The 26462-nt window shown below is 46.0% G+C and overlaps 1 protein-coding gene across 4 annotated transcripts in view; it reads left to right on the forward strand.

Moving 5' to 3' along the window:
• The window catches only part of DAAM2 (dishevelled associated activator of morphogenesis 2), a 110961-nt gene that overhangs the window by 63128 nt on the left and 21371 nt on the right, over positions 1–26462 (forward strand). For 3 of the 4 annotated variants that reach the window (XM_028509027.2, XM_028509029.2, XM_036024069.1), the window contains 13 exons: positions 915–1139; positions 6624–6713; positions 9477–9551; positions 9976–10070; positions 12991–13324; positions 14180–14290; positions 15540–15643; positions 16703–16769; positions 17817–17934; positions 20833–20971; positions 23671–23729; positions 23874–24058; positions 24657–24953. In XM_028509027.2, the coding sequence (XP_028364828.1) occupies positions 972–1139; positions 6624–6713; positions 9477–9551; positions 9976–10070; positions 12991–13324; positions 14180–14290; positions 15540–15643; positions 16703–16769; positions 17817–17934; positions 20833–20971; positions 23671–23729; positions 23874–24058; positions 24657–24953 (1842 nt within the window). In that variant the 5' untranslated portion in view covers positions 915–971. Of the gene's footprint in view, positions 1–735; positions 754–914; positions 1140–6623; positions 6714–9476; positions 9552–9975; positions 10071–12990; positions 13325–14179; positions 14291–15539; positions 15644–16702; positions 16770–17816; positions 17935–20832; positions 20972–23670; positions 23730–23873; positions 24059–24656; positions 24954–26462 lie in introns of those variants that run through there. The other variant, XM_036024071.1, reaches the window with a different exon arrangement.

Here is a 26462-nt window from a genome sequence, read left to right on the forward strand (position 1 = left end):
TAAAAAGCTCTAGAATGACAATTAAAATGCATCATGATTTATATGAGAGGCTGGATCAGATGATTAAGTTATTAGCTAGATGGTTAGGACTTAGGAAACAAAGCAAGGATCTCTAGAAGTTACCTTGAGTTCAGTAGGAATAAGTTATGAAACATTTAACTTATCTTTTCTTGATAAAGTTCTAGAGCTTGTTTCAAAGGAATATCTTAGATTAGGAATGTCTCAAGTTCTGTGAGACTTTAGGAAAATCTCCTATAGTGTCTTTATAGAAAAGAGGGCTAGATAACTACATGGGTTTATGGATTCAGAGCTGGTTGGAGGACTGTTCTCTGAGAGAGGTGATGGCTAGTTCTTTGGCATTCCCCTCTAGGTCTGTCTATATCCTCATTGTGGTCAATATTTTTAGCAATGATGTGACTAAAGACCATGGAGACATTCTCATCATTCTGTTCATGACCCAAATCTAGAAGAAACGGCTAAGAATCAATACTTACAAATAAGAACTCTTCCTTCCCCATTGTATTAAACCTTTAAACTGGGTATCCCCAAACCCCAGAATGAATGGAGTGGGTGAGCCCTGCTGAAAATGGGTTTGCTGGAAGATAAGGGATAGGATTCCATCTGACAGTAAGAGAGGAGGTAAGATGAGTGCCATTTTCGACCTTCTCTCTTCTCTAGGGGCACAGAGTGGCAATCTGAAAGTGTTTGTGTGAGGACACACTGGAAGGGTGTGGTGAGGAAGAAGTGCCTCAGGTAAAAGGGGCTAGAGAAAGCAGAGATGCAGTGGGAGAAGGGAAGAGGCTCAGCAATTGAGTCAAGGACTACTGAGTTACGGTGGCAGAGTGACCACAGTCTTGTGCTTACCTGGCTGCCATGCCTGACCACTCTGTGCTCTCTGTTCTCCTCTTACCCAGGTCACAATGAGGACCTAGGGCATCTGCCTGTTGATCATCCCCTGGCCTGTGGTGACCATGGCCCCCCGCAAGAGGAGTCGCCATGGCCTGGGCTTCCTGTGCTGCTTTGGGGGTGGCGACCTCCCTGAGATCAACCTCCGGGACAGTAGCCCCCTGCAGTACATGGAGTTCTCCAGTCCTATTCCGAATGCAGAGGAGCTTAATGTCCGCTTCGCAGAGCTGGTGGTGAGTAAGGGGCAGGGACCATGTTGACAATGAGGAGGGGAATGAATGGCTGGAGCAGGTAAAGCAAGACAGAGGGCAGGGGCCCATGTGCTGGGGTCTTCACCTCTGAAGCTCTGCTTGGGGGTGAGGTAGGTCCCCCAGGACACCTGAGCTCTGTGGGAGAAACAGTCACTTACTGCAAAACGTATCCTCAGAAGAATGGGCCTATCTCATGTCTCCTTTGGATTTTTGACCTAATGGGGCAGCATTTAGGCCACCATGAAAAGAATAAGTCAAGACTTTTGTGAAATGAGGCAGTGACAGCTCAAAGAACATCAGAACACTTGACACCATTCTGTGTTTGGCTCTCCAGAATATCCCTAGGATCCTTCTGTCTCAGGCTTAAGAATAAGAGACAGGGTGGACTTCTGTAGGCAGACAGTGGGTGCCTCAGAACAGGTGAGGACTGGCTAGTAGTATGGAGATGGAGATGCCAACATCACACCTGGAGCTGGCTCGGGTATGGGATGACCAAATCCTATGTCTAGCCTTAGGGAGGCAGAAGCTCTGTCACTCACATTGTCATCAGCTCTCCTTGACTCTTTGACACCTGTCTAGACTAGAGCAACACTGTGCCTGTGTGTGAAACATCATCCTCTGACCACAAAGAGGCAGAACAGGAAAGATGCACGATCCCTGTCTTTGGAGGTCTGATGGTGAGACCAGCCTGCATGCCAAGGAGAGTCCCAGGTCAGGGAGGCAGCACCTGTGCCCAGGACCCAGACCTAACTGGGGCGTAGAGCAGAGTGATAAGCACAAGCTCATCTACTGTGAGTCCTTCCTTGGTCACTCATACTCCTGGTTGACCATTGGAGAAACAATACAGTGTGATTTGGAATGAGACATCATACTTGAATTCGATAATAGACATATCTGATTAAGGCCACCTAGCCTTCAAATAACAGGACACTGTAAGGTGAGACCATGAAGTTTACATGAAAAAGTTGTCTACCTTCCACATTACATCAGATTTAGGAAAACTCATTGGTGTCCTAACTTATACCTTTTCTTGGGATGGGAAGAGGGTGGGAGAGAACAAAGTGTTTCCTAGTGTAGACTACCATGTGGAGCCTTATGGGTGTTAGCACTGCTGAGATCTGTGTTTTACTCAAAATACTGCTGCCACCAAGTGTGTGGACTTCCACACCAAGCAATTCTACAATTCTCTGTGGACACCAACTGGGTGTCCTATGACTTAACTCACTTCTGACGCTAACTACCTGGAATTAGCACAGACCCCATGGTTTAAGGGTTCAGGCCCAGCAGACTGCCCCCCACTTTATACACCAGTCACAAGTAGTGGGTTCCCAGGCTATCCACCCTTCTGTTCAACTAGATGCAAATTGGGGGTTCCCATGATCCCCTCATCAGGTTCAATAATTTCCTAGAATGGCTCACAGAACTCAGGGAAACACTTTTCTTCCTAATGCCAGTTTATTGTAAAAGATATTATAAAGAATACCAATGAACAGCCAGATAAAGAGGTACATAGGATAATGCCCGGAAAGGTAAGGGCAGCAAGGCTTCTGCCCTGAGCACAAAAGCTTCGGTCTCTGTGAAGTTTAGGTTCAATAACCTGGAAGCTCTTAGTGCCTTGCCATTTTGGGGCTCTATGGAGTTCATCATGTTTTAGGCAAGTTTTAGCTCAATCTCCAGTCCTCTCTCTGGAGTTTGGGAAATGAGACTGAAATTTCTAGGCTCTAATCAAGGCTTGATCTTTCTGGTGGCCAGCCCCTATCTGGAATCAACCTAGGTCTCGTGAAGAGTTGCTTCACTAGAAGAAAAGAGGCTCTTATAACCCAGGAAATTCCAAGGGATTTAGGAGCTCTGTGTTAGGAACTGGGAACAAAGATCAACAGTGTATTTCTTACATTATCACAGGCACATTTTCTTGAAGAGGGTGCATGAGTTTTGATAGAAGGACATGATGAGAGTATTCCTTCCTGTGGCCCTTTTATTCAGCAAGTATTTACTGAGCACCTTGAGTGAGCAGGACTCCTAACAAGGTACTTTGGCAAAAGCAAGGATAAGTCAGAGAAGTCTTGTCTATAAGGAGACTAGCATCAGTTATTGATCAAATAAATAAAAAATGTTTATTGAGAAAAGTAGATTGGATCACCTCAAAGCGCTGTTTAAAGCCTTCAGTGGCTTTCTGTAGCCCTTAGAATTAAATCCAAATGCTCACTTTTGTGTGCTGGGTTCTGTGGGGGCAGGGATTTAATGATGATCCAACAGGCATGGTCCCTGCCTCTGAGATGTCTAACAGGGAACACTGATCCTAAACAATAATGACAATTGTGGTGAGTGTTTGGAAAGGGAATATTCAGGGGGCTGTGGGACTGTTTAGCAAGGAGCTTTATTCTGGAATGGGGGTCATGATGGTCCCCCTGAAACAGTGACACTTCCACTGATACCTGAAAATAGAGTTATGGTTAGATATGTAAGTGGAGGTACAGAACAATCAGAGGGTCCCCCATAGAAAAGAGCAAGTTGTTTTGGGAGACACCATGAAAACAGGAAGAACTGAGCATTTGGATTTAATTCTAAGGGTTACAGAAAGCCACTGAAGGCTTTAAACAGGGCTTTAAGGTGATCCAATCTACTTTTCTAATAGACCATTCAGGGTACTCTGTTGAAGAATGGTCCTGGGTAGACCATTAGGAGGCCCTCGGTGCAGTCTAAAATAGGAAGTATAGTGGCTTGGACTCAAGTGTTAGCAGTGAGGATAAAGAGAAGTAGACAGATTTAAGAGCTATTTAGGAAAAGCTATAATAGCACTTGTTGGGATGGCTGAGTGAGTAGGAGTTAAGGAACTCCCAGGTTTCGGACATGAGGAACTGGGTGGATGTCCTATACAGGACAGGATATGCCAGAGGATACTTGGATTTAGAGGACTGGGATGATGAACTCAGTTTGCATATTCTTTCTTTTTCATCTGTAAGATGGGCTGTAGCACCTTTAATGAGTAAACATTAAGCACTTAGAACAATGTCTGGCACATAACAACACTACATAGGTGTGTAAGGTACCTCAAAGCAGTTAAGTACAAGAGGCAGAAGGGTCCCAGGATCCAGAGCTCAGGAAACTGGTGAGCTGGAGGTATAGGTCTGAGAGAGTTCAGAATAATGATTGAGTCTTTGGGAATGACTGAGAAGGCTTCACCCAGGGAAGCATCAAGGGAGGAGAGAAAAGGACCCAGGATGGTGTCCTGAGGGACTTTGATATTAGGAGAGAAGGGGAGAAGTCATTGAGGGAGCCCAAGGGGAACCTAAGGTGAAGCAGGAGGGACTGCCCAAGAGTGTGGCTGTCAAAGGCACTAGGGCAGAGAGATTCAGTAAGAGTCATGTGCTATCTGGGCTGAACCAAATTGCCAAGAAACGTCCATTGATTTAGTGACAGAGACCACTGGCGAGAAAAGACAAATGCATAAATGAACACAATACAATGTTGAATATAACTGTTCTGGAGTTCAGGAAGGAAGAAGCATTCTCACCTGAGAAGGTCTGCAGAAGGCTTGCTGGAGGGAGCTGACTTTGAGCTTGGGAATCAGATCAGGCCCACGGGGTGGGTAGGTGTGCAATGAGGGCATTCTGGGTGGAACTAACTGTGCAAGCAAAGCAGAAGAAATTCAGGGTTTGTCCTGGGAAGTACTAGTTGAATAATTCTACTTTTTCTTTTATTTATGAGTCTGACCATGGAAAAAGAAATACTGAAGGAACCTCAAGCAGGGCTCTGGGAATTTTGATTATGGACACTTCTGGGTTATATCAGGAGTGGTTCTAGGGAAGAACCTTTGTTTAGCATTAGATCTGCAGGAGTCTTTGTTTCCAAAGGCAGGTGAACTGATGGGCATTGTTTCACATTGCCTTTGTGTGAGCTGTCCAAGGTGGCGCACTGGTCATGTGGGGCTGCTGACCATGTGGAACATGGCTGGTCTGACCTGAGATGAGCTGTAATGATAAAATATACATCAGGTTTTATGTAAAATATCTCAGTGATTTTTTTACATTGACTACATGTGGATATGATCATATTTTAGATAGTTTGGATTAAATAAAACCTAAAAATATATTTCTTAGTTTTTTAATATACATGTGTCATTTTTAATATACATGGGACATTTTTAAAATACATGTGGCTCATGTATATTCCTATTGGACAGTTTCGATCTAGGTGAAGGAAAATCTTAAACATTCTCCCATGAATAAAAGTATAGGGAAACCCTGACTTGTGTGGCTCAATTGGTTAGGATGCCATCCTGTAACTGAAAGGTTGTAGTTTCAATTCCCCATTGGAATACATACCTAGGTTTCAGGTTCCATCCTCAGTACGGACACATACAAGAGGCAACCAATCGATGCTTCTCTCCTGCATCGATGTTTTTCTCTTTCCCTTCCTCTCTCTCAGAAAACAATGGAAAAACATCCTCAGGTGAGGATTTTTTAAAAAGTATAGGGGAAAAAAGTATAAATATTCATACTTTAGACTCATATTTTAGATATCACTTTAACTGTTTATCATTTTTTAAAATAAAAAAGTTAGTAATACTGTGCTATTATTATCTTAATGCAAGTTTTGCTTTTGGTTTAAAAAACCTCCCAGTAATTAAGTTGAGAAGTGCACTGTGCTCCCCATGGTCCATTAATCATTTCTTTGATGAGGTTGAGCATTGCTCATGAATCACAGGCAGAGCATCTTCAAGAAGAGAGCCTTTTAGGGGCCATTTAGCACAGCCAAACCTATAAAGTTACCCAAAACTACCCACAGAGCTGCCATAAGTTTGATGAAGTCGGAAACTTCTCCGTTCTCCCCAGAAAGTGTGACCTAGCCTGCCAGAGCCCCACACCTTGTGCATTCCCTGCCTTGTGTTGGGGGTCACATGGGCAGATTGGCTGCCTCTGGCAGAGGCACATCTCTGGGGAAGCAGTTCAGCAGGTCAGCAACTCCTTTGATATGGCATGCCCTCCATGCCAGGAGAGTTTCTCAGTCTCACCGTCCTTACTAGCTCCCCCAGACTTGCTGAGTTCCATGTGGAGGTTAGGGGAACCTGAGAATTTCTGGAGGAGAGACTAGATGGTCACAGTAACTTTCAGAATAGGGGCAAGGACTGGATCTGTAGAATGACTCTTTTCTTTGTCTGGCCTTGACTTGTGGTGTTGACAAGTTTAAGAATGACAAAGGAAGGAAGACAAGAAACCCTGGGGGTCAGAGGATTAAGGGCTAGCAAAGCATTGCAGGAGGTGTGTTGATAAAAGCAATACAGGCTTGGGTTGAAGCAAGGGGTGGGCTCTATTTCTAGCAGAGGAAGAATTGTCCTGTCATATCTTTGATCCTCTTTGGGAGGAAGCTAGTTGGCTGAGGGATAGCTTTAGGAGGACTTGTAATTTTCTGGAGAGCTGAGTATTCATCTCTGGATACCAGACATTTTTCTTGCTGTCTTTGCAGGATGAATTGGATCTCACCGACAAAAACCGGGAGGCTGTGTTTGCGCTGCCCCCTGAGAAGAAATGGCAGATCTACTGCAGCAAGAAGAAGGTGCCGTTTCTGACCTCTTCTGCTGTCATCTCGGGGCCATGGCACGGAGTGACTCCCGATGTATTTATTACACACCAGCACTGTTCTAGATGTTGGAGGAAAAATCAGGACAAAAAACACCATCTCATGGAGCTTACACTCAGGGAAATAGAATTCCGTTTTTCAGAAACCCTTTAAGCAGGTGCCTGCTGGCTTCCAGGAGTGGTGCTGGGTTGGAGAGGCACAAAGGTGACAGATCTGGACTCCCTTCTATGGCTGGACCCATGCCTGGAGGATGTGCCAACTTGGGCCATAGCTGGGCAGCTTTGTTGTGAGGACTCAGTTTGGTAGGGAGGGTCATGACCTTTTCAGCATCTTTAGCACCTGTCCTGACCCAGGCTTGCCCTCCCAGGGCAACATGCATATCAGGGTCACAGCAGGCCTTGCTATCCTCACACTTTCCTCCCTCTCCTCTAGTTCATTAAAAGATGTCATCAGCCTCCTGATCCTGGTCCTCCCTAGAAAGGGGCGTGCGGCTTCAGTCAGGGCTTAATTGGATTTTAGCTCCTTCTCTCTGTGTTTCTTCCATCTTCCTGTCTTTCTTCGTCTCTGTGTCTCATTGCACATCACTTTCTTTCTATGTCTCTCTTGCCTCCTATGTGAGCCTGTTTCTTTCAATGTTTTTTTTTTCTTTGATCCATCTTCCTCCTTCCTTCCCCTTTGCAACTTTTCAGACTTGCAGCTTATTCCTTTGACTTCAGAGTATGAGTGTTTGGTACTTAGGTCCTGGCTACTCCTGCACTGATATCTGTCCCATCCAGAGCTCCACAATGAGACAGGCCAACTTTATGAAATTGGAGGATTAGCATCACATACCATTTGAGTTCGAAGGGACTGAAAAACCATCCAGTCTAGTGTTTATTCTACACATGAGGCAAGGAAAGCCTGAGAGGCAATGGACTCACTGCAGCTGGCTATGGCAGTGTCCGCACTGGCCTGCTGGAATATGACAACCTGTGATGAGATGCGTGGGCTGCACACACTGCAAGTCTTTGTCTAGGGTACTCAATGTACATGTGTTAAGTGCCTGCAGAATACTACATTCTGTGTCTAGGAATTTCACTGTTAGAAAAGCAGGTCTTTAAAAAAAAATTCAAGTCATGGGAAGAAGGGGAGAGAAGAATGAGAAAATTAATTTCAGGAGTAATTAATCATGTCTCATGATTCCCCACTTTCCAAACTAAGTTACTATGGGGTCCTTTAAGTTGATCTCTTATATAGCTAAAATTAAAAAAAATTAAAATGTAAGTACTTCTGTCTTTCCTTTCCAAAAAAATTGTGTGTAATTTCCCCATTCACTTTCAAACCCCCAACTCTTTCCACAATGTCTGTAATACCCTCTCTGACTGTCTTAGCTTCAGTAATCTTAATAAATGAGCCCAGTCCTCAGACTCCCACTGCTTCATTCCCCTCATGAACTTGTGTATGCTAGATGCCCCCCCAAATTTCCATGGCCTCCTATGGACAGTTCTTCCATAGAGCATTTGTCACCATGACTCTGACACTATGGAAGGCAGAGATTTTGACTTTCTGCTCAGTATTTTCAAGACTCAGTACAATGATTGACATATAGTAGGTGCTCATTAAATGCATATGGAATGGATAAAGGATGAGCCACCACAGGCAGGGAAATATGTGTTTTATGATGCATTTGTTTTTGGTTCTGTGACCCTTTTTCCAAGGTAGAAAATAGAATTTGGGGCCCTCAGGCATCGAGATTTAACATGTATAGTCACATGAAGTCACAAAAATCAAGGCAGCTTTCCCACTGGTCTAAAATTTGGATTTTATGAAACCAAATCATGAATCCCAAGTGGATGGAGCTGAGGGGTTCAGGTCAAAGTTCAGGCCAGCTGGCAGACAGGCTCTAGAGGAGGTAGGTTTTTATGCCGATTTGGAAGCAGGAGATTGGCAGAGAGCAGACAAGAAAGAACAGCCAAATGGGACCAGGACAGGAATGGGCTGGGTCTGTGTAATGCCCAGAAGATCTGTTGGCTGGGTTTTTCAGTCAACATTGATGTTTATCCAACTCGCATCTTTCTTGTCCACACTTGGGGCGGAACTGAGGCTTTGTCTTGGGCCCTGACCATTAAGACAAAGGCGCTGGGATATGGGCTCTGCCTCTCAGCTACACCCGTGAGTCTTGGAGTTCCTCATGCTTGCTTTCGTTTTTAAAGTTATTATTTATTGAGCACCCACTATGTGCCAGGCACTCCACCAAATGCTTCATCTCAGTGCTTCTCAAACTATCTGGGAGAAAGACCAGGTTTTTAAGTTCCCAAACTATCACAAACCAAGTACTTTTGTAAAATACAATGAGAATGATAGTATCTGAAAAAATAAATTGGAAAAAAAACCAGATGTATAAAATATCAGCACAAATTTCATTACATTCAACAGATACAAAATTATATTTTATTAAATAGAGTCAGAACACATGTAATGGGGAAAAATGAATTTATTTTTAGTTATACATATTGTTCATGAAAGGCGTATACATACCTGCATGGTTTCTGCCCGTGTCATTAGCTGGTCATGAGATTCAGTGTTTATTACCCACGTTTTACTGAGGAAGGAATGGAGCCCTCCCGTTTGGAGGACTGTGTAATTCCCTTGCTGTCACCCGCCTCGGCGGGGCTGGGAAAGGACTCTGTCCACCAACTGTGCCGCGGATCTCAGGCCACGGGCCTGTCAGCAGGTGGGTCCATCCACTTCTTGTTGCAGGAGCAGGAGGACCCCAACAAGACGGCGACCAGCTGGCCGGACTATTACATTGACCGCATCAACTCCATGGCTGCGGTGAGCAGCGCCCCTCCCAGCCCTGGCCCCACCGTGAGAGGCGTGAGAGGCGCTGCGGGAGAGCGCCACCTGCCCCGCACCTCATGCCCACTCGCTGGAGATCAGACCCCGAGATTTTGTCGTCGCCCCTCTCTTCCCTGTGTGACTTTAGAGTCCCACAACCACTTAAACATCGCCCCGTTTGTATACTGCACAAGCCTGGGATAACGGCTGGGCCAGCAATTCTCCCCATTTTACCGATGAGGAATGTGGAGTCCGGGCCGGAACCCAGTCTTCCCAGAGTCCGATGCTCTCTCGGCCTTAGCAACCCACTCCTCACGTGCCCCCCCCTTCCGGAGGCAGGATGGCCCCTCACCCCTGGGCTGGGGGTGCAAGGGCTGGGAGGCGGGACCAGCGGGACCCTGGCCCTCTCTGCCCACCTCAGATGCAGAGTCTGTACGCGTTTGATGAGGAGGAGACGGAGATGAGGAGCCAAGTGGTGGAGGACCTGAAGACGGCTCTCCGGACACAGCCTATGAGGTGACTGCCTCTGTTTCTCCTCCCCCCACTTCTTTCCACCTCCCTTCACCCAGTGGCTCCCCGCAACTTCCCGAAGCACCCGGCAGTGCTCTGTTCCCACCCTGGTCCCCGTGGCCCCTCCGCTCCCCAGCTCTCCCGAGAGGTACTTCAGGCCAGCTCCCTCACCCCCTTTTTCTGAGGAGCTGGGAATCTGCAGGGGGAGGGACGTGTGGGGAGGACAGAGAGTGAACATGGGGCAATGGAATAAACCCCTGGTCCAGAAGAGCTGCCTGAAGAGAATTTGAGGGCAGGTACCCGTCTTTCTGGGGAGGATAGAACAGGAAGGAAGGGGACTGTAGGTTCAAGGCTGTGGAAAGAGCTCCGAGAACGAGAGCGAGGCCTCCCGAGTGTGGGCGAGGATGCGCCCGCCAGTAGGGGGAGGCGCGGTGTCCGTGGATGAGATGTCGCCTCTGTGTGGAGGGGGAGCAGCAGAAATGGCAAGGAAAAGAGGAGTAGAAAGCCCCACTCCCAGGCCGCGTGGTGCAAGCGTCCGAAGAGAGGACAAGGGGCACGGGATCTTCTGCCCCGGAACTGGCCCATGCAGGCTTGTGAGAGCCGCGTGTTCAATTTTCAGTTGTGCAAACTGGTTGTTATACACAGTTGTGATTAAAATGTAACAATATGGATTTATGATTAAATGAATTATGTCAAAAACAGGTAACAAGTACTCAACTTATCACCCCCTAGTTCCGTAATGATTTGACTCCGTTTTACTGTTCTGTACAGTCTTCACTATTGCATGTGCTCTTGAGTGTGTACCTGTCGTGTATGCATGGCGGAAGGACTATAAATGGTGTAGCTCCTCCAACTCCACGTCCAGTGACGTCACGCTGATGCGTGGAAGTCAGCTATGCGGCAGCATTTATACCATGGAAACTGGCAAACGCTACAGGTCTTTTATTTCTTTCTCCAGAGAGCCCGTCTTTGAACATTTACAGGCACACCGCTGTGTGTGTTACCTGGGCTGAGGTCTCTGCCCCAGGAGCCTGGAAACAGAGACCCAGGGAGAAGGGAGCACCCTAATCTCCACTTGTCTCTCAGGATGGAGTGGGGGTCAGGCATGGGTAGGGGCTGCCGGAAGGATGTGGGATCAGGAAGTAAATGGGTCGTGGGGGGGGGGTGCTGGATTTGTCTCCCACTTCAATGAGTTTTTCTTCCCCTTGATATACTTCTGATTACAAAAGTTACACAGAGTCATGGTAGACATTTAGTAGAATACAGAAAACACACTGTAATGTAAATAATGCCTATTTTAACAACTTAATTTGAGTAAATTTTTTTCCCGGATATATTTGTATAACATAGAAATACACACAAATACACTTGGGTCCAGTGTATTATAAGTAGTAGTTCCCTTAGTTCCATTTATGACATTCCTCAGATCATCACTGTTCTACTAAACCTGGGGTTCTAAGCTTACATGTGCGCACGCGCGCCACAGATGACGTCAGCACCCAAATGAAACCTATTGACTACTTTCAGAATTTTTTAAGTAGTAAAGTAAAATAGATAAAATTAGATAGGATTAAAACATAAATCATTAAATTGAAGTACAGTTACCAAATATTAAAATGTCTGAAATAGCAATAAATGTGCCTTAAATAGCAAGAACTAGCAACCATAATTTTGAAGTGCTGATGAAGGTAAATGATATTTTGAGATACCTGCAACAAGTGTAACTTGATATGAAAATCGCTGTTATTTCTTTGGGTGACAAAGCCACAGATTCTGCTACTACCACTGTCATTTATTACCTACATTTATCATTGAAGGAAATGCTAAATTTCAGTTAAAGGTTATCAAAAGTAAAAGTACAGGCATATCAGAGATACTGTAGGTTTGGTTCCAGAGCATTGCAACAAAGGGAATATGACAACACAGCAAGTCAAACTGAATTTTTGGATCCCAGTGCACATGAGAGTTATGTTTATGCTATACTGTAGTCTACTAAGTATGCATTAGCATTATGCTTAAGAAACAATGTATGCACCTTAAAAATATTGTATTGCTAAAAATGCTAACCATCATCTGAGCCTTCAGCAAGTCAGAATAAAGTGCAATAAAATGAGATATGCCTGTATAATTTCATTTTTCCATCCAAGTTCATGGCCCCTTGAATGCTAGCCAGAGACCCTTTAAGGAAACAAAGACTCTAGGTTAAGAACCCCTTAACTAAATGGTTTTAGTGTTTCTGCTAACATTCAAGATGACTCAGCTGTTTTCTTAAAGACTCCTTGAAGAATACCCTCGCAGGGGTATCCAAACTTTTGGTGTCTCTGGGCCACAGTGGAAGAAGAGTTGTCTTGGACCACACATTAAATGCACAAACACTGATAAAAACTGATGAGAAAAAAAAGTTTTTAAGTGAATTTACGATTTTGTGTTGGGCTGCATTCATAGCCATCCTGGGCCCATGTGGCCCGTGGGCCATGGGTTGGACACCCTGCTAGAGCCTTGGTCCTTGGACTGAGAGACTCTGATGCACTACCCACACCTTCCCCTGGTCTGGAGGTCTTCCTTGTTGTCTGACTTTAATTTTCTTAATTTCCATCCTCCTTGGAGATGAGTCTTCAGGTTTAACAGCTATAATAATTATTGTAATCATTGTCATGATCATCACCTTCACATACACAGCACCATAGCTATGCAACTGACAGTCAATAACATGCAAATACAGAGCATTTAAAATGCAAATAAGATACAAGCCCCCCTGGGCTGATAGGATTTCAGGGCTTTAGATACACTTTATAAATGATTCAAGTGGTTACTGTAGGTGGGACACAATGGTGCACAGGTAATGGGATAACTATTTACAAATAGTTATACAGAATAATATGCAAGTGCAGGATGCCTGTTTTGCTAACAACTCTGGCCCGGGCAGGTTTGTGACCCGCTTCATCGAGCTGGATGGCTTGACATGTCTGCTGAATTTCCTCCGGAGCATGGACCACGCCACCTGTGAGAGCCGCATCCACACCTCCCTCATCGGCTGCATCAAGGCTCTGATGAACAACTCTCAGGGGCGGGCTCACGTGCTGGCGCAGCCCGAGGCCATCAGCACCATCGCACAGAGCCTGCGCACTGAGAACAGCAAGACCAAGGTGGCCGTGCTAGAGATCCTGGGCGCCGTGTGCCTAGTGCCTGGTGGTCACAAGAAAGTGCTGCAGGCCATGCTGCACTACCAGGTGTATGCCGCTGAGCGGACACGCTTCCAGGTGAGGTGCCTGCAGAAGGCTTGTATAAAAACATGGGAGGGGCTTTAAGAAATGGGTGTTTGCTAGGAAAATAGACTTCTTGCTAGAACATGGGTTCTCTGAGGCTGGAATATTGGTTTCTTTCATTTTTGTGGCTCTACCTCTCTGAGCCCAGCACCTGGCTCATTATAGGGACTCGGTTAAGAATTGTTGAATTGATTGCAATTGTTGGGCTCAAGATTTTAGGCCCTACACTGGGCCAGTGCATACTACTGGACACCAGAAACAGTCCTGGGAGCTGAGGCCAAGCATTTCACTTTTCTTCTCCCTGACCTGCCCCCCAGAAATGTGCCAAAAAGGTAGACAACAAGCATAAAGTGTCTGGGTGCAGAGTAAGTCTCAATAGATGTGAACAGTCATTACATTCTCTGTGGTTTATCCACCAGTATTGACTGTTTATTCTGTTATCAAACACCTTCAAGCACCTACTCTGCAAAAAGTGGCCCCTGGCCCTTTAAAGAAGGTACAAAACAGATCAAAGGCAGTGTACATGCTGACAAGAAGCTGGGCAGCACATGCATTAGCTGTGAAGAGCTGGAAGGTGCTGAATCAGTATTTCAGCACTGCCCAAAAAAATAAACCAAGCCCCAAAAGGCTGAGTGGAGAGGAAGTATGGCAGGGCTGAGGTGGAGGTGTGGAGAGGCAAATGAGGCTTCTTGGAAGCTGTAGAGAAGGTTCCAGATAAGTTGGGTAGATTGGGTAGAAAGCATGGATGGGGCATTCTGGATCGTTGTAATGGCAGAAGCAAAGGAGCAGAGGCTGGACCTTTAGGATCCTGAGCCTCCCTCTCCTTTCCTGTCCTGCCCTTCTATCCAGACACTGCTGAATGAGCTGGACCGAAGTTTGGGCCGGTACCGGGATGAAGTGAATCTGAAGACAGCCATCATGTCCTTCATCAATGCTGTCCTCAATGCTGGTGCTGGAGAGGTGAGGCCCCTTTGCCTGGCCCTTGCTGTGCCCTGACTTTCTGGACCTGGGCTAGAGTGTGTGAGTTCTTCTGGGGGAGGTAGCAGAGGAAAGGGCCAGGCATCTGGTTGGTATGGCTGCCACTACTATCATTGTCTTCAGATTCATTATCTTTATCACCACTTGCCTCTTTCTTTGGGGCTAAGAAAGAATAGCTTGTCATTAACCTCACTGTCATGAGAGACTCCTGGAGAATTTCCTGCATAGGAATCATGCATTATGCATTGCATGCATATCAATACATCATGCATTATGTGTTGTTATGGACAAACCCCAATTTTGGCTGGCTGATGATGGCTTAGGGTGGTGGGGTCATTTACAGGAGGAGGAAGAGTATGGCCCCTTTTTTCTAGAGTTTTATAAAAATCTGCTTCTGGAATGGTTTCTGGGTTGACCAATCATGCTCTTCTACAATCATCTGTTGGGAGGTGTGTTTTTTTTTAAATTTTTTTCCTTTGAGATCAGAATAGGATTCTCAAACTATTAAGATAGCAACAATTAAAGAAGAATTTGAAGAGCAGATGAACTCCCCAAATTCTAACGTAATCAGATGCCCTAGTCAAGGTCAGTTTATTGAAGGATGAAAGGGGCACTATAATAGTCTCTGCTTTTCTGCCAGCATGTTTTTTGTTTTGTTTTGTTTTTGTTTTTTTTGCATCCAATCCTGACAACATGAGGTAGATGAGGTGGATTGGTGGAACCTGTCTCTAAAATGCTGACACCTTTCTCAGTGCTAGGTATTTATGGCCGATACCTGTTCTGATTAGTTGGTAACCATAACTCATCAGGTAATTGTTACTAACATCATTCCTATAGGTAATATCATGCCCATTTCACAAATGAGGAAACTAAAGTGTTCCCAAAGTCACAAAACTAGAATAAGTGGCAGAGCAGGGCTTTGAACTAACATCTTCTGACTCCCAAGCTTGTGCTCTGGTATCACTCGACAACACTGCTCTGTGCTGACAAAAGCTACGAAAAACCTGGCAAGAGACTCAAGGGAGATGAGGCAGGAGACATAAAGGGAATAAATTAACAACATCAAAAGATGTCTCCTCCAACCCTCTTGGGACTTTGGGACTTGAAGCAGTTCCAGATGAGTTTGCTGCAGATGTGGTGGGACAATGATTAGTGTGGCAATGAGGATTCACTGGTGACTCTCATGGAAATTGAGACCAGTCAGTGAGTCTAGTCCTTTGCTGATCCCCAGGATAATCTGGAGTTCCGCCTCCATCTACGGTATGAGTTCCTGATGCTGGGGATACAGCCTGTGATTGACAAACTCCGACAGCATGAGAATGCCATCCTGGACAAGTAAGGCCCAAGCCACCCATCCCCACGGCAGACCTATGGGGACAGTACCTTGGTGGGTAATGATTATGACCATCCTGGAGGCTGTCCTTTCCACTAGAGACCATCTGCCATACTCAGCATCAATGCAGAATCAGTTCTGTGTCTGTGTGTGTGGCGGGGGGGTGGCTCCCCCACCCCATGTCCCATGTCTTACCTGTGTCCCTACTGTCTTCTTCACTGACCTGCTGTTTGATCTCTGATATTATAGACAGGTGGACCCTGTAGTCCTCAACCATGACAGTACTGCCCCCTAGGGGCATTTGGAAACATGAGGGAGTGTCCTTTGGTTTTCAAACTGCATGGTGGGGATGCTGTGAATATTGGTTGTTAGGGACTGGGAATGTTAAATGCCCTGCGGTGCACTGCTGCTCAACACAAATGCCCTGCTCAGAAGACAAGCCATAAAGGCCCTTGTTGATCTAGGGCACAATTACATTCCCTTGTATTACCAGCAGCCCCTCTGGTTCTGTTCCACTGAAACAGGCTATTGTATTATACTGGGTCTTAAGCGAGAGAGGATGAATCCTTTTGAGGTGGAGTGGGAGGGTGGATGGGGTAGAAAGTTAGAGAGATTTATCTTGAGGGCTGCCATGGGGACAGTATGAGAACACTGGGAAGGATATGTAGGACAGCAGTCCATGACTTGGACTATTTAACCGCCACCCTCCCCGGGAGACATTTGGCAATGACTGGAGACGTTTTTGATGGTCACAACTCAAGGTGGCAGGTGCTACTGGCATCTAGTGGGTGCAGGTCAGAGATGCCACTGAACCTCTTTCAACTGACAGATTAGCTTCCCATAACCAGGATAATCCAACCCCAAATGTCAATAGTGCCTGATGTTGAGAAGGCCATGGGTTGGCCTGCAGACAGCTGGCTTCTTTCTGGTTTTGTAGATTTGGAAACTGAGGTTTGAGAGGCCTCAGTTGAATGAAACCTCAGGTTTAGCCGGTGGGGCTTGAATGGGCAAGGATGTCCTGATACTGATGTCTACACTCTCTATATTCCCACCCTATCTAGGCATTTAGACTTCTTTGAGATGGTCCGGAATGAGGATGACCTGGAGCTAGCCAGGAGGTTTGACATGGTGAGGAGCCTGCCTGGGTGAGGTGACTGCAGTGGGTCCCAGGTGGCCCTACAGCCACTTCTTCAGATCCTGCACTGTGGTGGGTCTAGTGTTGTTTGGTTTCTTGGTGGTCCCCCCATGGCTGAGTCCAGCCATGTTTCTGGAAGCCTCACCTGACAGGCCTTAGCTGATGGGGTATTTCCCCCCAGGAGGTCAGAACCCCAGAACAAAAGAGAGATAGCTTTTTCTTACACATGAGTGGCCTTAAATGCCTCTCTGGACTACTTTCCCCTGCCCTCTAGCAATTTCCTGAGACACCTCTCCCCATTACTAACCAGATCATGCTTAGCAAACAAAATCATATTTTCATTTTAGCCTTAGTAACCCAGAAAATACACAACTCTGCCGCTTAGTATGAACTATACAATCCCTATGCAAATAGAAACCTAATTCTGGCTGGGGCTTCAGTCACCAAATACCATCCTAGTACATTCTCTCAAAATCCCTGCATTCGTAGATATGGAGACTGAGGTTAGAGAGGGCAAGCAGCTTGCCCATTATTACACATCTCGAGAGTATGTCTGGGGTCTGAGCCAAGGTTGTGGACCTATGTGCTTCTTGAATCATCTATGTCCCTGCTTCCGTCCCTTGGTTTGAATCAGCAGTTCTCAACCAGGGATGATTTTGGTGTCCACACTCCCACCTGCCTGGAGACATTTACAATGTCTTGAGACATTTTTAAGTTGTCACAACTAATGTGAGAATGCCACTGGCATCTGATAGATAGAGACCAGGGATGCTACCAAACCTCCTACAATGCACAGGACAGCCTCCTACAACAAAAATTATCCAGTTTGAGATGCCATTAGTGCCCAGATAGAGAAACCCTGTTTTATATAGTTAGCACATCTCACTCCTCCTTTTTAAAGCCTGGGCCAGAGGCAGGGGAAGGTAGGTTCTCCAGGGGGTGCGCCATTGCTCAGTGGGTGGAGGCAGGGTCTTCTCTTTCCTATTCTCTTCCTCCGCTTCCTTCTCCCATCCCAGTCACTGCTACCTGCACTCCCCCAGGTCCACATTGACACCAAGAGTGCTTCCCAGATGTTTGAGCTGATCCACAGGAAGCTGAAGCACACAGAGGCCTATCCCTGCCTGCTCTCTGTCTTGCACCACTGCCTGCAGATGCCCTGTGAGTAGCCTGCTCCTGCCACTTCCTCAGCTGCTTGAGCCCTAGTCTGGAGCAGCTTGAGACAAGGTTCTGGGACCTCCTAGGATAGTGAATCTCACCAAGTCTAACTCTACACATGCCCCGGGGAAGCCAGGCCAGCCCCTGCTCTTCCTCCCTCCTTGAGGCCAAGATTTCCATTATCACCTTGGGGAGTTGCTGGGACTTGCCTCTGAGCAATGCCAACATGCAGGCCAACATGACAGTCCAACAAGCAGTGTGAAATCAAACAGCTCTGGCCATCAGCTCAACAGGGGAGTGATCAGGCCTCCTGGGGAGTTCCAAAAAGTTCTGTGTGTGGGGAGTGGCATAGATGTGGAATGAGTAGCATTTTTTGTGTTGTTGGTTTTTTTAAATATATTTTATTGATTGTGCTATTACAGTTGTCCCATTTTCCCCTCTTCATACCCCTCCACCCTGCACACCCTCTCCCACCCACATTCCCCCCCTTTAGTTCATGTCCATGGGTCCTACATATGAGTTCTTTGGCTTCTCCATTTCCTATACTATTCTTACCCTCCCCCTGTCTGTTTTCTACCTGCCATCTATGCTACTTATTCCTGTACCTTTTCCCCCTCTCTCCTCTTCCCACTCCCCTGTTGATAACCCTCCATGTGATCTCCATTTCTGTGGTTCTATTCCTGTTCTAGTTGTTTGCTTAGTTTGTTTTGGTTTTTGTTTTAGGTGTGGTTGTTAATAACTGTGAGTTTGCTGTCATTTTACTGTTCATATTTTTTATCTTCTTTTTCTTAGATAAATCCCTTTAACATTTCATATAATAAGAGCTTGGTGATGATGAACTCCTTGAATTTGACCTTATCTGAGAAGCACTTAATCTGCCCTTCCATTCTAAATGAAAGCTTTGCAGGATAGAGCAATCTGGTTGTTTTTTAATTATTTCCTCCATCTAGTCCTTGCTGTCTTCCATCCCAAGACCCTCGTCATGCTGCTCTGTCTGTCTCTCTTTTAAAAATATTTTATTTATTTATTTTCAGAGAGAGGGAAAGGAAGGGAAAAAGAGGGGAGAGGGACATTGATGTGAGAAACATCAAATGGTTGCCTTTCATATGTGCCCCAACCTGGAACTGAACCTGCAACCCAGCCATGTGCCATGACAGGCAATCAAAACCAGTGACCCTTTGCCCTACAGTTTAATGCCCAACCAACTGAGCCACACCAGTCAGAGCATCCCCTGCTTCTCTATACAAATGTCAGTGATTACAGGAGCAGATGCCGAGCTCTTATGGTCTAGGTGACAGCATAAATCATGTATAATTACTAATAGCCACCCCAGCATGCAATTTGAAATTGTACCATTTGGTATTTAAGCTCTTTACAAAAGAAATATTTGGAAAATCATGGTTGACCTAGACAGACTCTCTTTAGTGGTGGTGACAGTGACAACAATGACAATTTACTGTGTGCCTACTCTGGCCAGGTGTGACGTGAGGTCCTTTAGCACAATGTCTCTGAACCTCCAAATGACTTAAGGAATGTGCATTATTATTGTCTCGTTTCCAGTGTATGAACTTGAGGCTGAGTGAATCTTTCCATATGAAGGAATTTTTGTTTCTTTGGGGCCAGGGCTTTAGATGAAACATATTCTACTTCTATGAGCTGTGTTCTGGCCTCACCCTGTTTTCCTGGGTGAAAGGTAAATGGAAAAATGATGCCACTTTGTAATGCGTGTGTCCATGGAATGGTGGAAAGAAAATAGACTCTGTGGCGGGGACCAGGAAGCTCTCAGTTCCTCTCCAGAGTCGGTCCAGAAGGTCTTTATGGACACTTGGGAAGCTCCTGGGGAACCTGACTTCTGGCCCCACAAGTCCCTATGCTTGATGTTCCATGGTCAGTGTGTCTAGGTCTCTCTGTCTGCTTCAGAATGGGGCTTTGCAGATGACCTTCTGCCTTGTAGGCCTTAATGATTTGACTTCATGGTCAGGATCATGCTGGTTGACCTCCCTTGGTGGTCAGTAGGGATGAAAGTATGGGGGATCAAGAGCCAATGAAGAGCCCCGGCTGGTGTAGCTTACTGGTTTGAGTGCTGGCCTGCGAACCAAAGGGTCGCTGGTTCGATTCCCAGTCAGGACACATGCCTGGGTTGCAGGCAAGGTCCCCAGTAGGGGGGTGCACAAGAGGCAGTCACACATTGATGTTTCTTTTCCTCTCTTTCCCCCCCTTCCCCTCTCTAAAAATAAATAAATGAAATCTCTAGAAAGTCCACATCCAGGCAGACACTATGATTACAGAGGATGAGAGTGGGGCCCTTTAAGATCAGGCATAACACAGAATGCCTTTGCCCTCATAGTTCAGGGTGACCTTCACCAAAAAAATCTTCCTGGATTCTATTACCCCATCTTCAACCAGTCTGACTCCCTGTCTGTGCATACCTGTAATTAGTTTCCATTCCTCTTTCTCTGTAGAACAATAGCATAGATAATCCTACAACCTCTTCTTTTTTAAAAAAAAAATTCCCTAGAGATTTCATTATTCAGCCTGCAATATTTTAGAGCAGATTTACTTTCTTAAAGGTGCTCTTTAAAGATAATATAAAAAGCAGTTTTCATTCCAGGGCATAGGATGCTCAGGTAGCAAAAGGGAAGAGAGGCTTCCAGGAAGCATTTCAGGGAGTAGAGAAATATGTCAAGGGGGTTGACACATTCATAGAGGGTCAATCACAGAAAATCAAGAAATGACTGGTTTTGCAAATCTCCATCATCAGCAACTACACTGCCCCCCCTCTCAGACTGGGAGCTTGCCAAGGGAGGGTAAGGGCACCTCTCACCAGCCTGGGCCCAAGCAGTGACTCCAGGGTGAGGCTCCAGGGGGCTCACTAAACAGATGATGCCTGTTGTCCCTCAGACAAGCGCAACGGTGGCTACCTCCAGCAGTGGCAGCTCCTGGACCGCATCCTCCAGCAGATTGTCCTCCAGGATGAGAGGGGTGTGGACCCTGACATGGCTCCCTTGGAGAACTTCAACGTCAAGAACATCGTCAACATGTGAGCAGTGGTTAGCCCTCACCTGTCTTCCTGCTTCTTCCCATCTCTCTCCTGTTGGGGGGTCTCACCAGTGAAAGCTCAGCTCCCTCTCTCACACCAGACACCTCCAAATGGGCCTTGAGCAACATTGTCTAAAACAACTCTTTGAGATCATAGAAATGCTCCATATCTGCACTGGCCACATGTGCCTGCATAGCACCTTAACTGTGTCTAGAGTGACTGGGGAACTGAACTTTAAATTGTATTTCCTTTTAATCAAATAGCCATATGACATAGTTAATGACTACCATGTGGGACAGCATGTGGGGCGGTCACTCAACTCTCAGTGATCCGTTGCATGGATTGGACAAAGGAGGAGTTTAAAATCAGCATAGAGGAGGAATCAGCAAACTGTGGTCTGTGAACTAACTCCCCAGCTTGTGTTTGTACGGTCCATGAGCTAAGAGTAGTTTTTACATTTTAAAAGAGTTGTTAAAAACGAACACAAGAATATGCAACAAAGACTGTACATAGTATATAAAATCTAAAATACTCTGTCCCTTTAGAGAAAGTTTGCTGACTGCTGATATAGAGTATGACCATTTTTCACCATGAGGCTGTTGGACAAGGGTGTCACAGCCTGAGGTCTGGCTTACCGTCTTTGACTGACCCTGGGTCGAGAGAAACACAGAGAACCAAGTTTCAGGTCACACCAGTTAGTCTTCAGGCCTTATAAACACACTGAGTTTTAATTTTAAACATTTACTTATCTTTCAGTGTAAGTCTGAGCCAATTGCCCTTAAGGAGATAAAGTGGCCCTCAGTCATCCATTGTATTGCACTCCCAAGCCAAGCAGAAAATGATTTTTAAACTGTACAGCCAGTGTCTTCATTTACGCAAATAGGGTTAAAATGGATTAATGTGGTTAAAATCCTAACTGGTATGTTAGGCAAGTATAACTAGTAAAGATCAAAATGTAACTTTTTCTTTATTTTCTACTCTTTGCACTAGTACAGAAGCTTTTCCTCTGTCAGAGGATGAAAACTACTCAGGTGCAATGAAGCTTTTTCTGCTTCTTGGGCAATGGAACTCCTAAGATCACTTTAAGCCTCCAACATAGCCTCCAATCTGTAAAGGAAGGACTAGTCCAAGATGTACATGAATAATCTAGATGTGACTGAGCCTTAAATTTCTCTTCTTTCTGGACTGGGGCCAAAAAGCTGCAGTGGGGAGGGTGTGTGTGTGTGTGTGTGTGTGTGTGTTTATGAGAGAGAGAGAGATGGCCTGTTTTCTCAGTTCTGTTTCTCTTTTAACCCCTTCTACACCCCTTTCCCACTAGCTAACCAGTTTCTGATTCCAACCAGAGGAAGCATGGGGTCAGGAAGGAGAAAGGGAAAAGGTCTTACCTGATCAGGTAACTTAGTAAATAGGCTTCTTGCTCTCTGGTTTTGGCACGTGGGTAAAGTCATGAATGTATTTCTGGGGTCTTCAGAAGTTCCTTGCTGGGTGCCTCTCATGAAAAGCCCTACTCACTGATCATTCAAGGTGTGTTTTTTTCCTTCTTCTCAGGGCTGGCTAGCACTATCCCTTCTATCAGCTCCTGATTCATTGGCAATATAATACACATATTTGCACTGTTGAAGTGTCCATTTTTCTCCTACGTGGACTTCTTAGACAGGGCTTAAAATAGCTTCAGGATAGTCCCTCCACAGTGCTTACATATGCCTCAAAGAAACCCTCATGCAATCCTCATACCAATAAATTCTAGGAGTCCCACAATGGGACCCACCCAGCTCAGCAGTGTTCTCCTGCTTAATGCTTCTTCACTCTCTGGGCCCACGTGCCTCTGAGCCAGACCCTAGTCCACCACGCTTCCTGCTCAATGTCAAGGAACATGGGTCAAAACTTTCTGAGAGGCCCAAACAAGACAACTGGACAGTGGTGAGGGAGGTAGCAGTCCCGGGGAAGATGATGGTAGTGGCTTTCTCCGAAGAAGTCTCTGCACAAATTATTTCCCCCTCCATACTCTGTCTCCTCTTTATAGCCTTGGTCTGGTCATGGAGGTTAAGAGTCATGGATATAACTCTTTCACATTTTCAGATTTACCAAAGAAATGATTATTGGGACTTCACCTCTCTTATACCTTGGTGTCTAGGTGACAGTTTACTTTTAACCCCTATTACAAGAGTTGGATGTGAATGAGGAGTTCCTATGGATTAGACATATTTCCTCTTCACTCTCAACACACTTATTCTGTGTTATTGGAATGGGTACTCTCCCTTACTCTTACACATTGGTCTTTGGAATCCTACACCATGGTAGGGTCAATATCTTGATCTCTGTTAATGCAAAAACCTATTTTTACAAGGGGGTTCAAATCATTATAACTAAGGGGAGTCTGAGATTTAGACCTAGTTCTACCAGTAGTTAGTTGTTGTCTCTAGCTCTTGTCTTGGGAGCTTAAGCTGTTTCCCAAAGGAATTAGATTATAAGATACCTAAGGGTTCTTTTAGCTTTAACAGTCCATGGAGAGACACGTTGTGAGAACTAGTCAGGGATAGAGACCTGGAGAAACATCTGGAGAGTCAAAATCTTGTCCTCCTTGATGTGGCCAGACAGATTGGAAATCAGGGCACCAATGTGGGGAATAGGAAGATGACCTGTCTTCTGGAGGGTTGTGAGCCAACGTTCAACAGGCCCTTCCCTCTACTTCCCACCAGGCTTATCAATGAGAATGAGGTCAAACAGTGGCGAGACCAGGCCGAGAAGTTCCGGAAAGGTGAGGAGCTCTGCCTAAACCCACTGCCCACTCTACACACTGCTTCCCCTGCTCAGCCCAGGACCCACCTCTGCCTTTGGAGAGGGATACACACAAACTCACATTCTCTCTCTCCATTTCCTTTCCTGTCCCACCCCATCCTAGAACACATGGAGTTGGTGAGCAAGCTGGAAAGGAAGGAGCGAGAATGTGAGACAAAGACATTGGAGAAGGAAGAGATGATGCGTACGCTGAACAAAATGAAGGACAAACTGGCCCGAGAGTCCCAGGAACTACGCCAGGCTCGTGGACAAGTGGCTGAGCTGGTAGCCCAACTCAGTGAAATCTCAGTATGTGGGCACTCTCCTCTCCTTTTATATAGATGAGCCGAGACTTTCAGGACAAGGTGGGAAGAACAGTGTGGGGAGGCGCTCAGGACCTCAGGATGAGGGAGAAGAGAGAGAGGGGCACCTTAGCTCAGCATAGAAGGGACCCTTGAGGCTGTAAGGGTGTCTGTCACCTTTGTGTTACTTAGAAAAAATAATGCTCCTTCCTCTGGGTGATGCTATCCCAGGAAGCACACTTTGGAAGCAGAGTGCAGGGGGGATTTTGGCTCCACCCACCCTCAGCTGGATGCCCGCATGCAGGTAGTAGCAAATACAACTCTGTGTCTCAGCCTGCTGTTGCATTGTGATGACTATGATTTTGTTCAGTGTCTATATATGAGTATTGGACTTATATGTGTGTCTGTCTGTGGTTGTGTGTGTGTGTGTGTGTCTGATGTTTGGGATACAGAAATAGTGTATGTGGGAGGTAACAGCAGGATTGGAGAGTCTAGTGAAGCTGGAGAATAAGAGTAAGAGAATTACTCTTTAGGAGTAATAGTGGGAACCTGAAAAGTATTATTGCTGATGGCTTTGTTTTTTGGATTTTTCTGTCTCCCCACAGACAGGACCCATATCTTCCCCACCTCCCCCTGGGGGACCACTTACCTTGTCTTCCTCGATGACAACCAATGACCTGCCTCCACCTGCACCCCCTTTACCATTTTCCTGCTGCCCCCCACCGCCACCACCCCTTCCACCTGTTGGGCCTCCCACTCCCCCTGGTGCCCCGCCTTGCTTCAGCATGGGCCTGCCCCTTCCTCCAGACCCCTTCCCCAGCAGTGATGTCCCACTCAGGAAGAAGTGTGTCCCCCAACCTTCCCACCCACTGAAGTCCTTCAACTGGGTCAAGCTGAATGAGGTGAGTAATCAGGGAGAGGTTGTCAGTGCATCCACTCTCCTACAGCCAAGGGCAGGCAGCCCCATCATTTGCAGATCTCTCCCCTGGGTTCTTTCTTTGGGGGGCATAAACGGAGACACAATGGATGCAGAAGATGTGACAGCTGATACCAGGCTACTCGTTGTTCACTGGGAGGAACATCTACCCTGGGAGGAGAGGGCTGGACATGTGCTAATGCTCATGTTGCCAAGCCACCTGCAGATGGAATCTGTGTGTGCTGAGGGTTAATGGAGTAACACAGGTCCAGGAGCATGGGCCTTGCTTTCTAGACAAGACAAGGGCTGGGCTGGAACTCTAAGGATAGGGTCCATTTGAGGAAAAGGGTAGAAGATCTAGGCAAAGACCTTGGGCCAAAATCTAGGTATGGTAAAGATCAGGGCAATTGTACAAAAGACTGAAGTTAGGCATGACAGATGAGGACACACTTGTAATGAAGAATTTGATGCCAAGATATAGACATTTTGGCATCATCTCAGGTAAAGGAGCTACTTTCCAAGATGGCTCAGCAGGGAGGCCCTTCTGAGCAGGACCCACTAATTACCAATCCCAGGTCCGTGTGTGGAGTTGATTCCTCTGTTGGATTCTCATGAGCATAGAGGAGAGATGCAACTAGGCTGCATCAGACCCCTAGTAAATGAAGGCCAGTTCTAGTTTGGATTAAGCCTGCCTCTGGTGCTGTACTAATATGTTCTATTAAGAGGACTGGTGACTCTGTCCTGGAGATAAATACATATTAGGCAACTGAGTTCAACTGGCCTGACTCACACTCATACTTCCATAACAGTCATGTTTGGGCCTGGGAGTAATGGGTGCACTCTGACCTTGTCATATGGGCCTGTTGGACTACCTTTTGGGGAAATCATAACTGTACCATTCTAGTGAACTTACGTGAGCTCAAATGGACATTCAAGTGAGAAGAGGCATGGGGTTGCTAAGTAGGTTGTCAGCTATTTGTTAGATGCCTTCTCCTAATGGTAGACCAGCTAGCCAGTCAGTTTGAAGTCTGCTTTGTACAAAGCTTTTTGCTGGGGACTGTGGATAATATGAAAAAATGAGACATAATGTCTTTCTGTAAGAGCTTTGAATCTGACAAATTAGCAAGAATGTTCAAAGAAACACCTAGATCCTGGGGATGTATTGAAGGATAACCTCCAACCAAACCAGGTTTGGCTCTAACTGTGTGACCTGGGAAATCACTCATTTAGTCTGTACCTCAGTTTTCTTGTTTGTGAGATGATCTCTAAGATTCCTTCTACCTCTGGTTTTATAATATAGGTGGAAAGACGGTGCATGAATACAGCCCATTTATAGTCTCCTGGGCCTCTGATAACATCTTCAATCTAAATTAGTAACATTATAGAGCCACCTGTTAGCAGCATTTCGAAGCAACACTGTTAAAGTTTGTGACAGCTGCATTGCACAGCTGTGCCCTGTGGATGCTTCTCCATGGCCACAATGCAAGCCAGAAAG

Source organism: Phyllostomus discolor, chromosome 4 (genome assembly GCF_004126475.2).
Source record: "Phyllostomus discolor isolate MPI-MPIP mPhyDis1 chromosome 4, mPhyDis1.pri.v3, whole genome shotgun sequence".
Lineage (NCBI taxonomy): Eukaryota > Metazoa > Chordata > Mammalia > Chiroptera > Phyllostomidae > Phyllostomus > Phyllostomus discolor.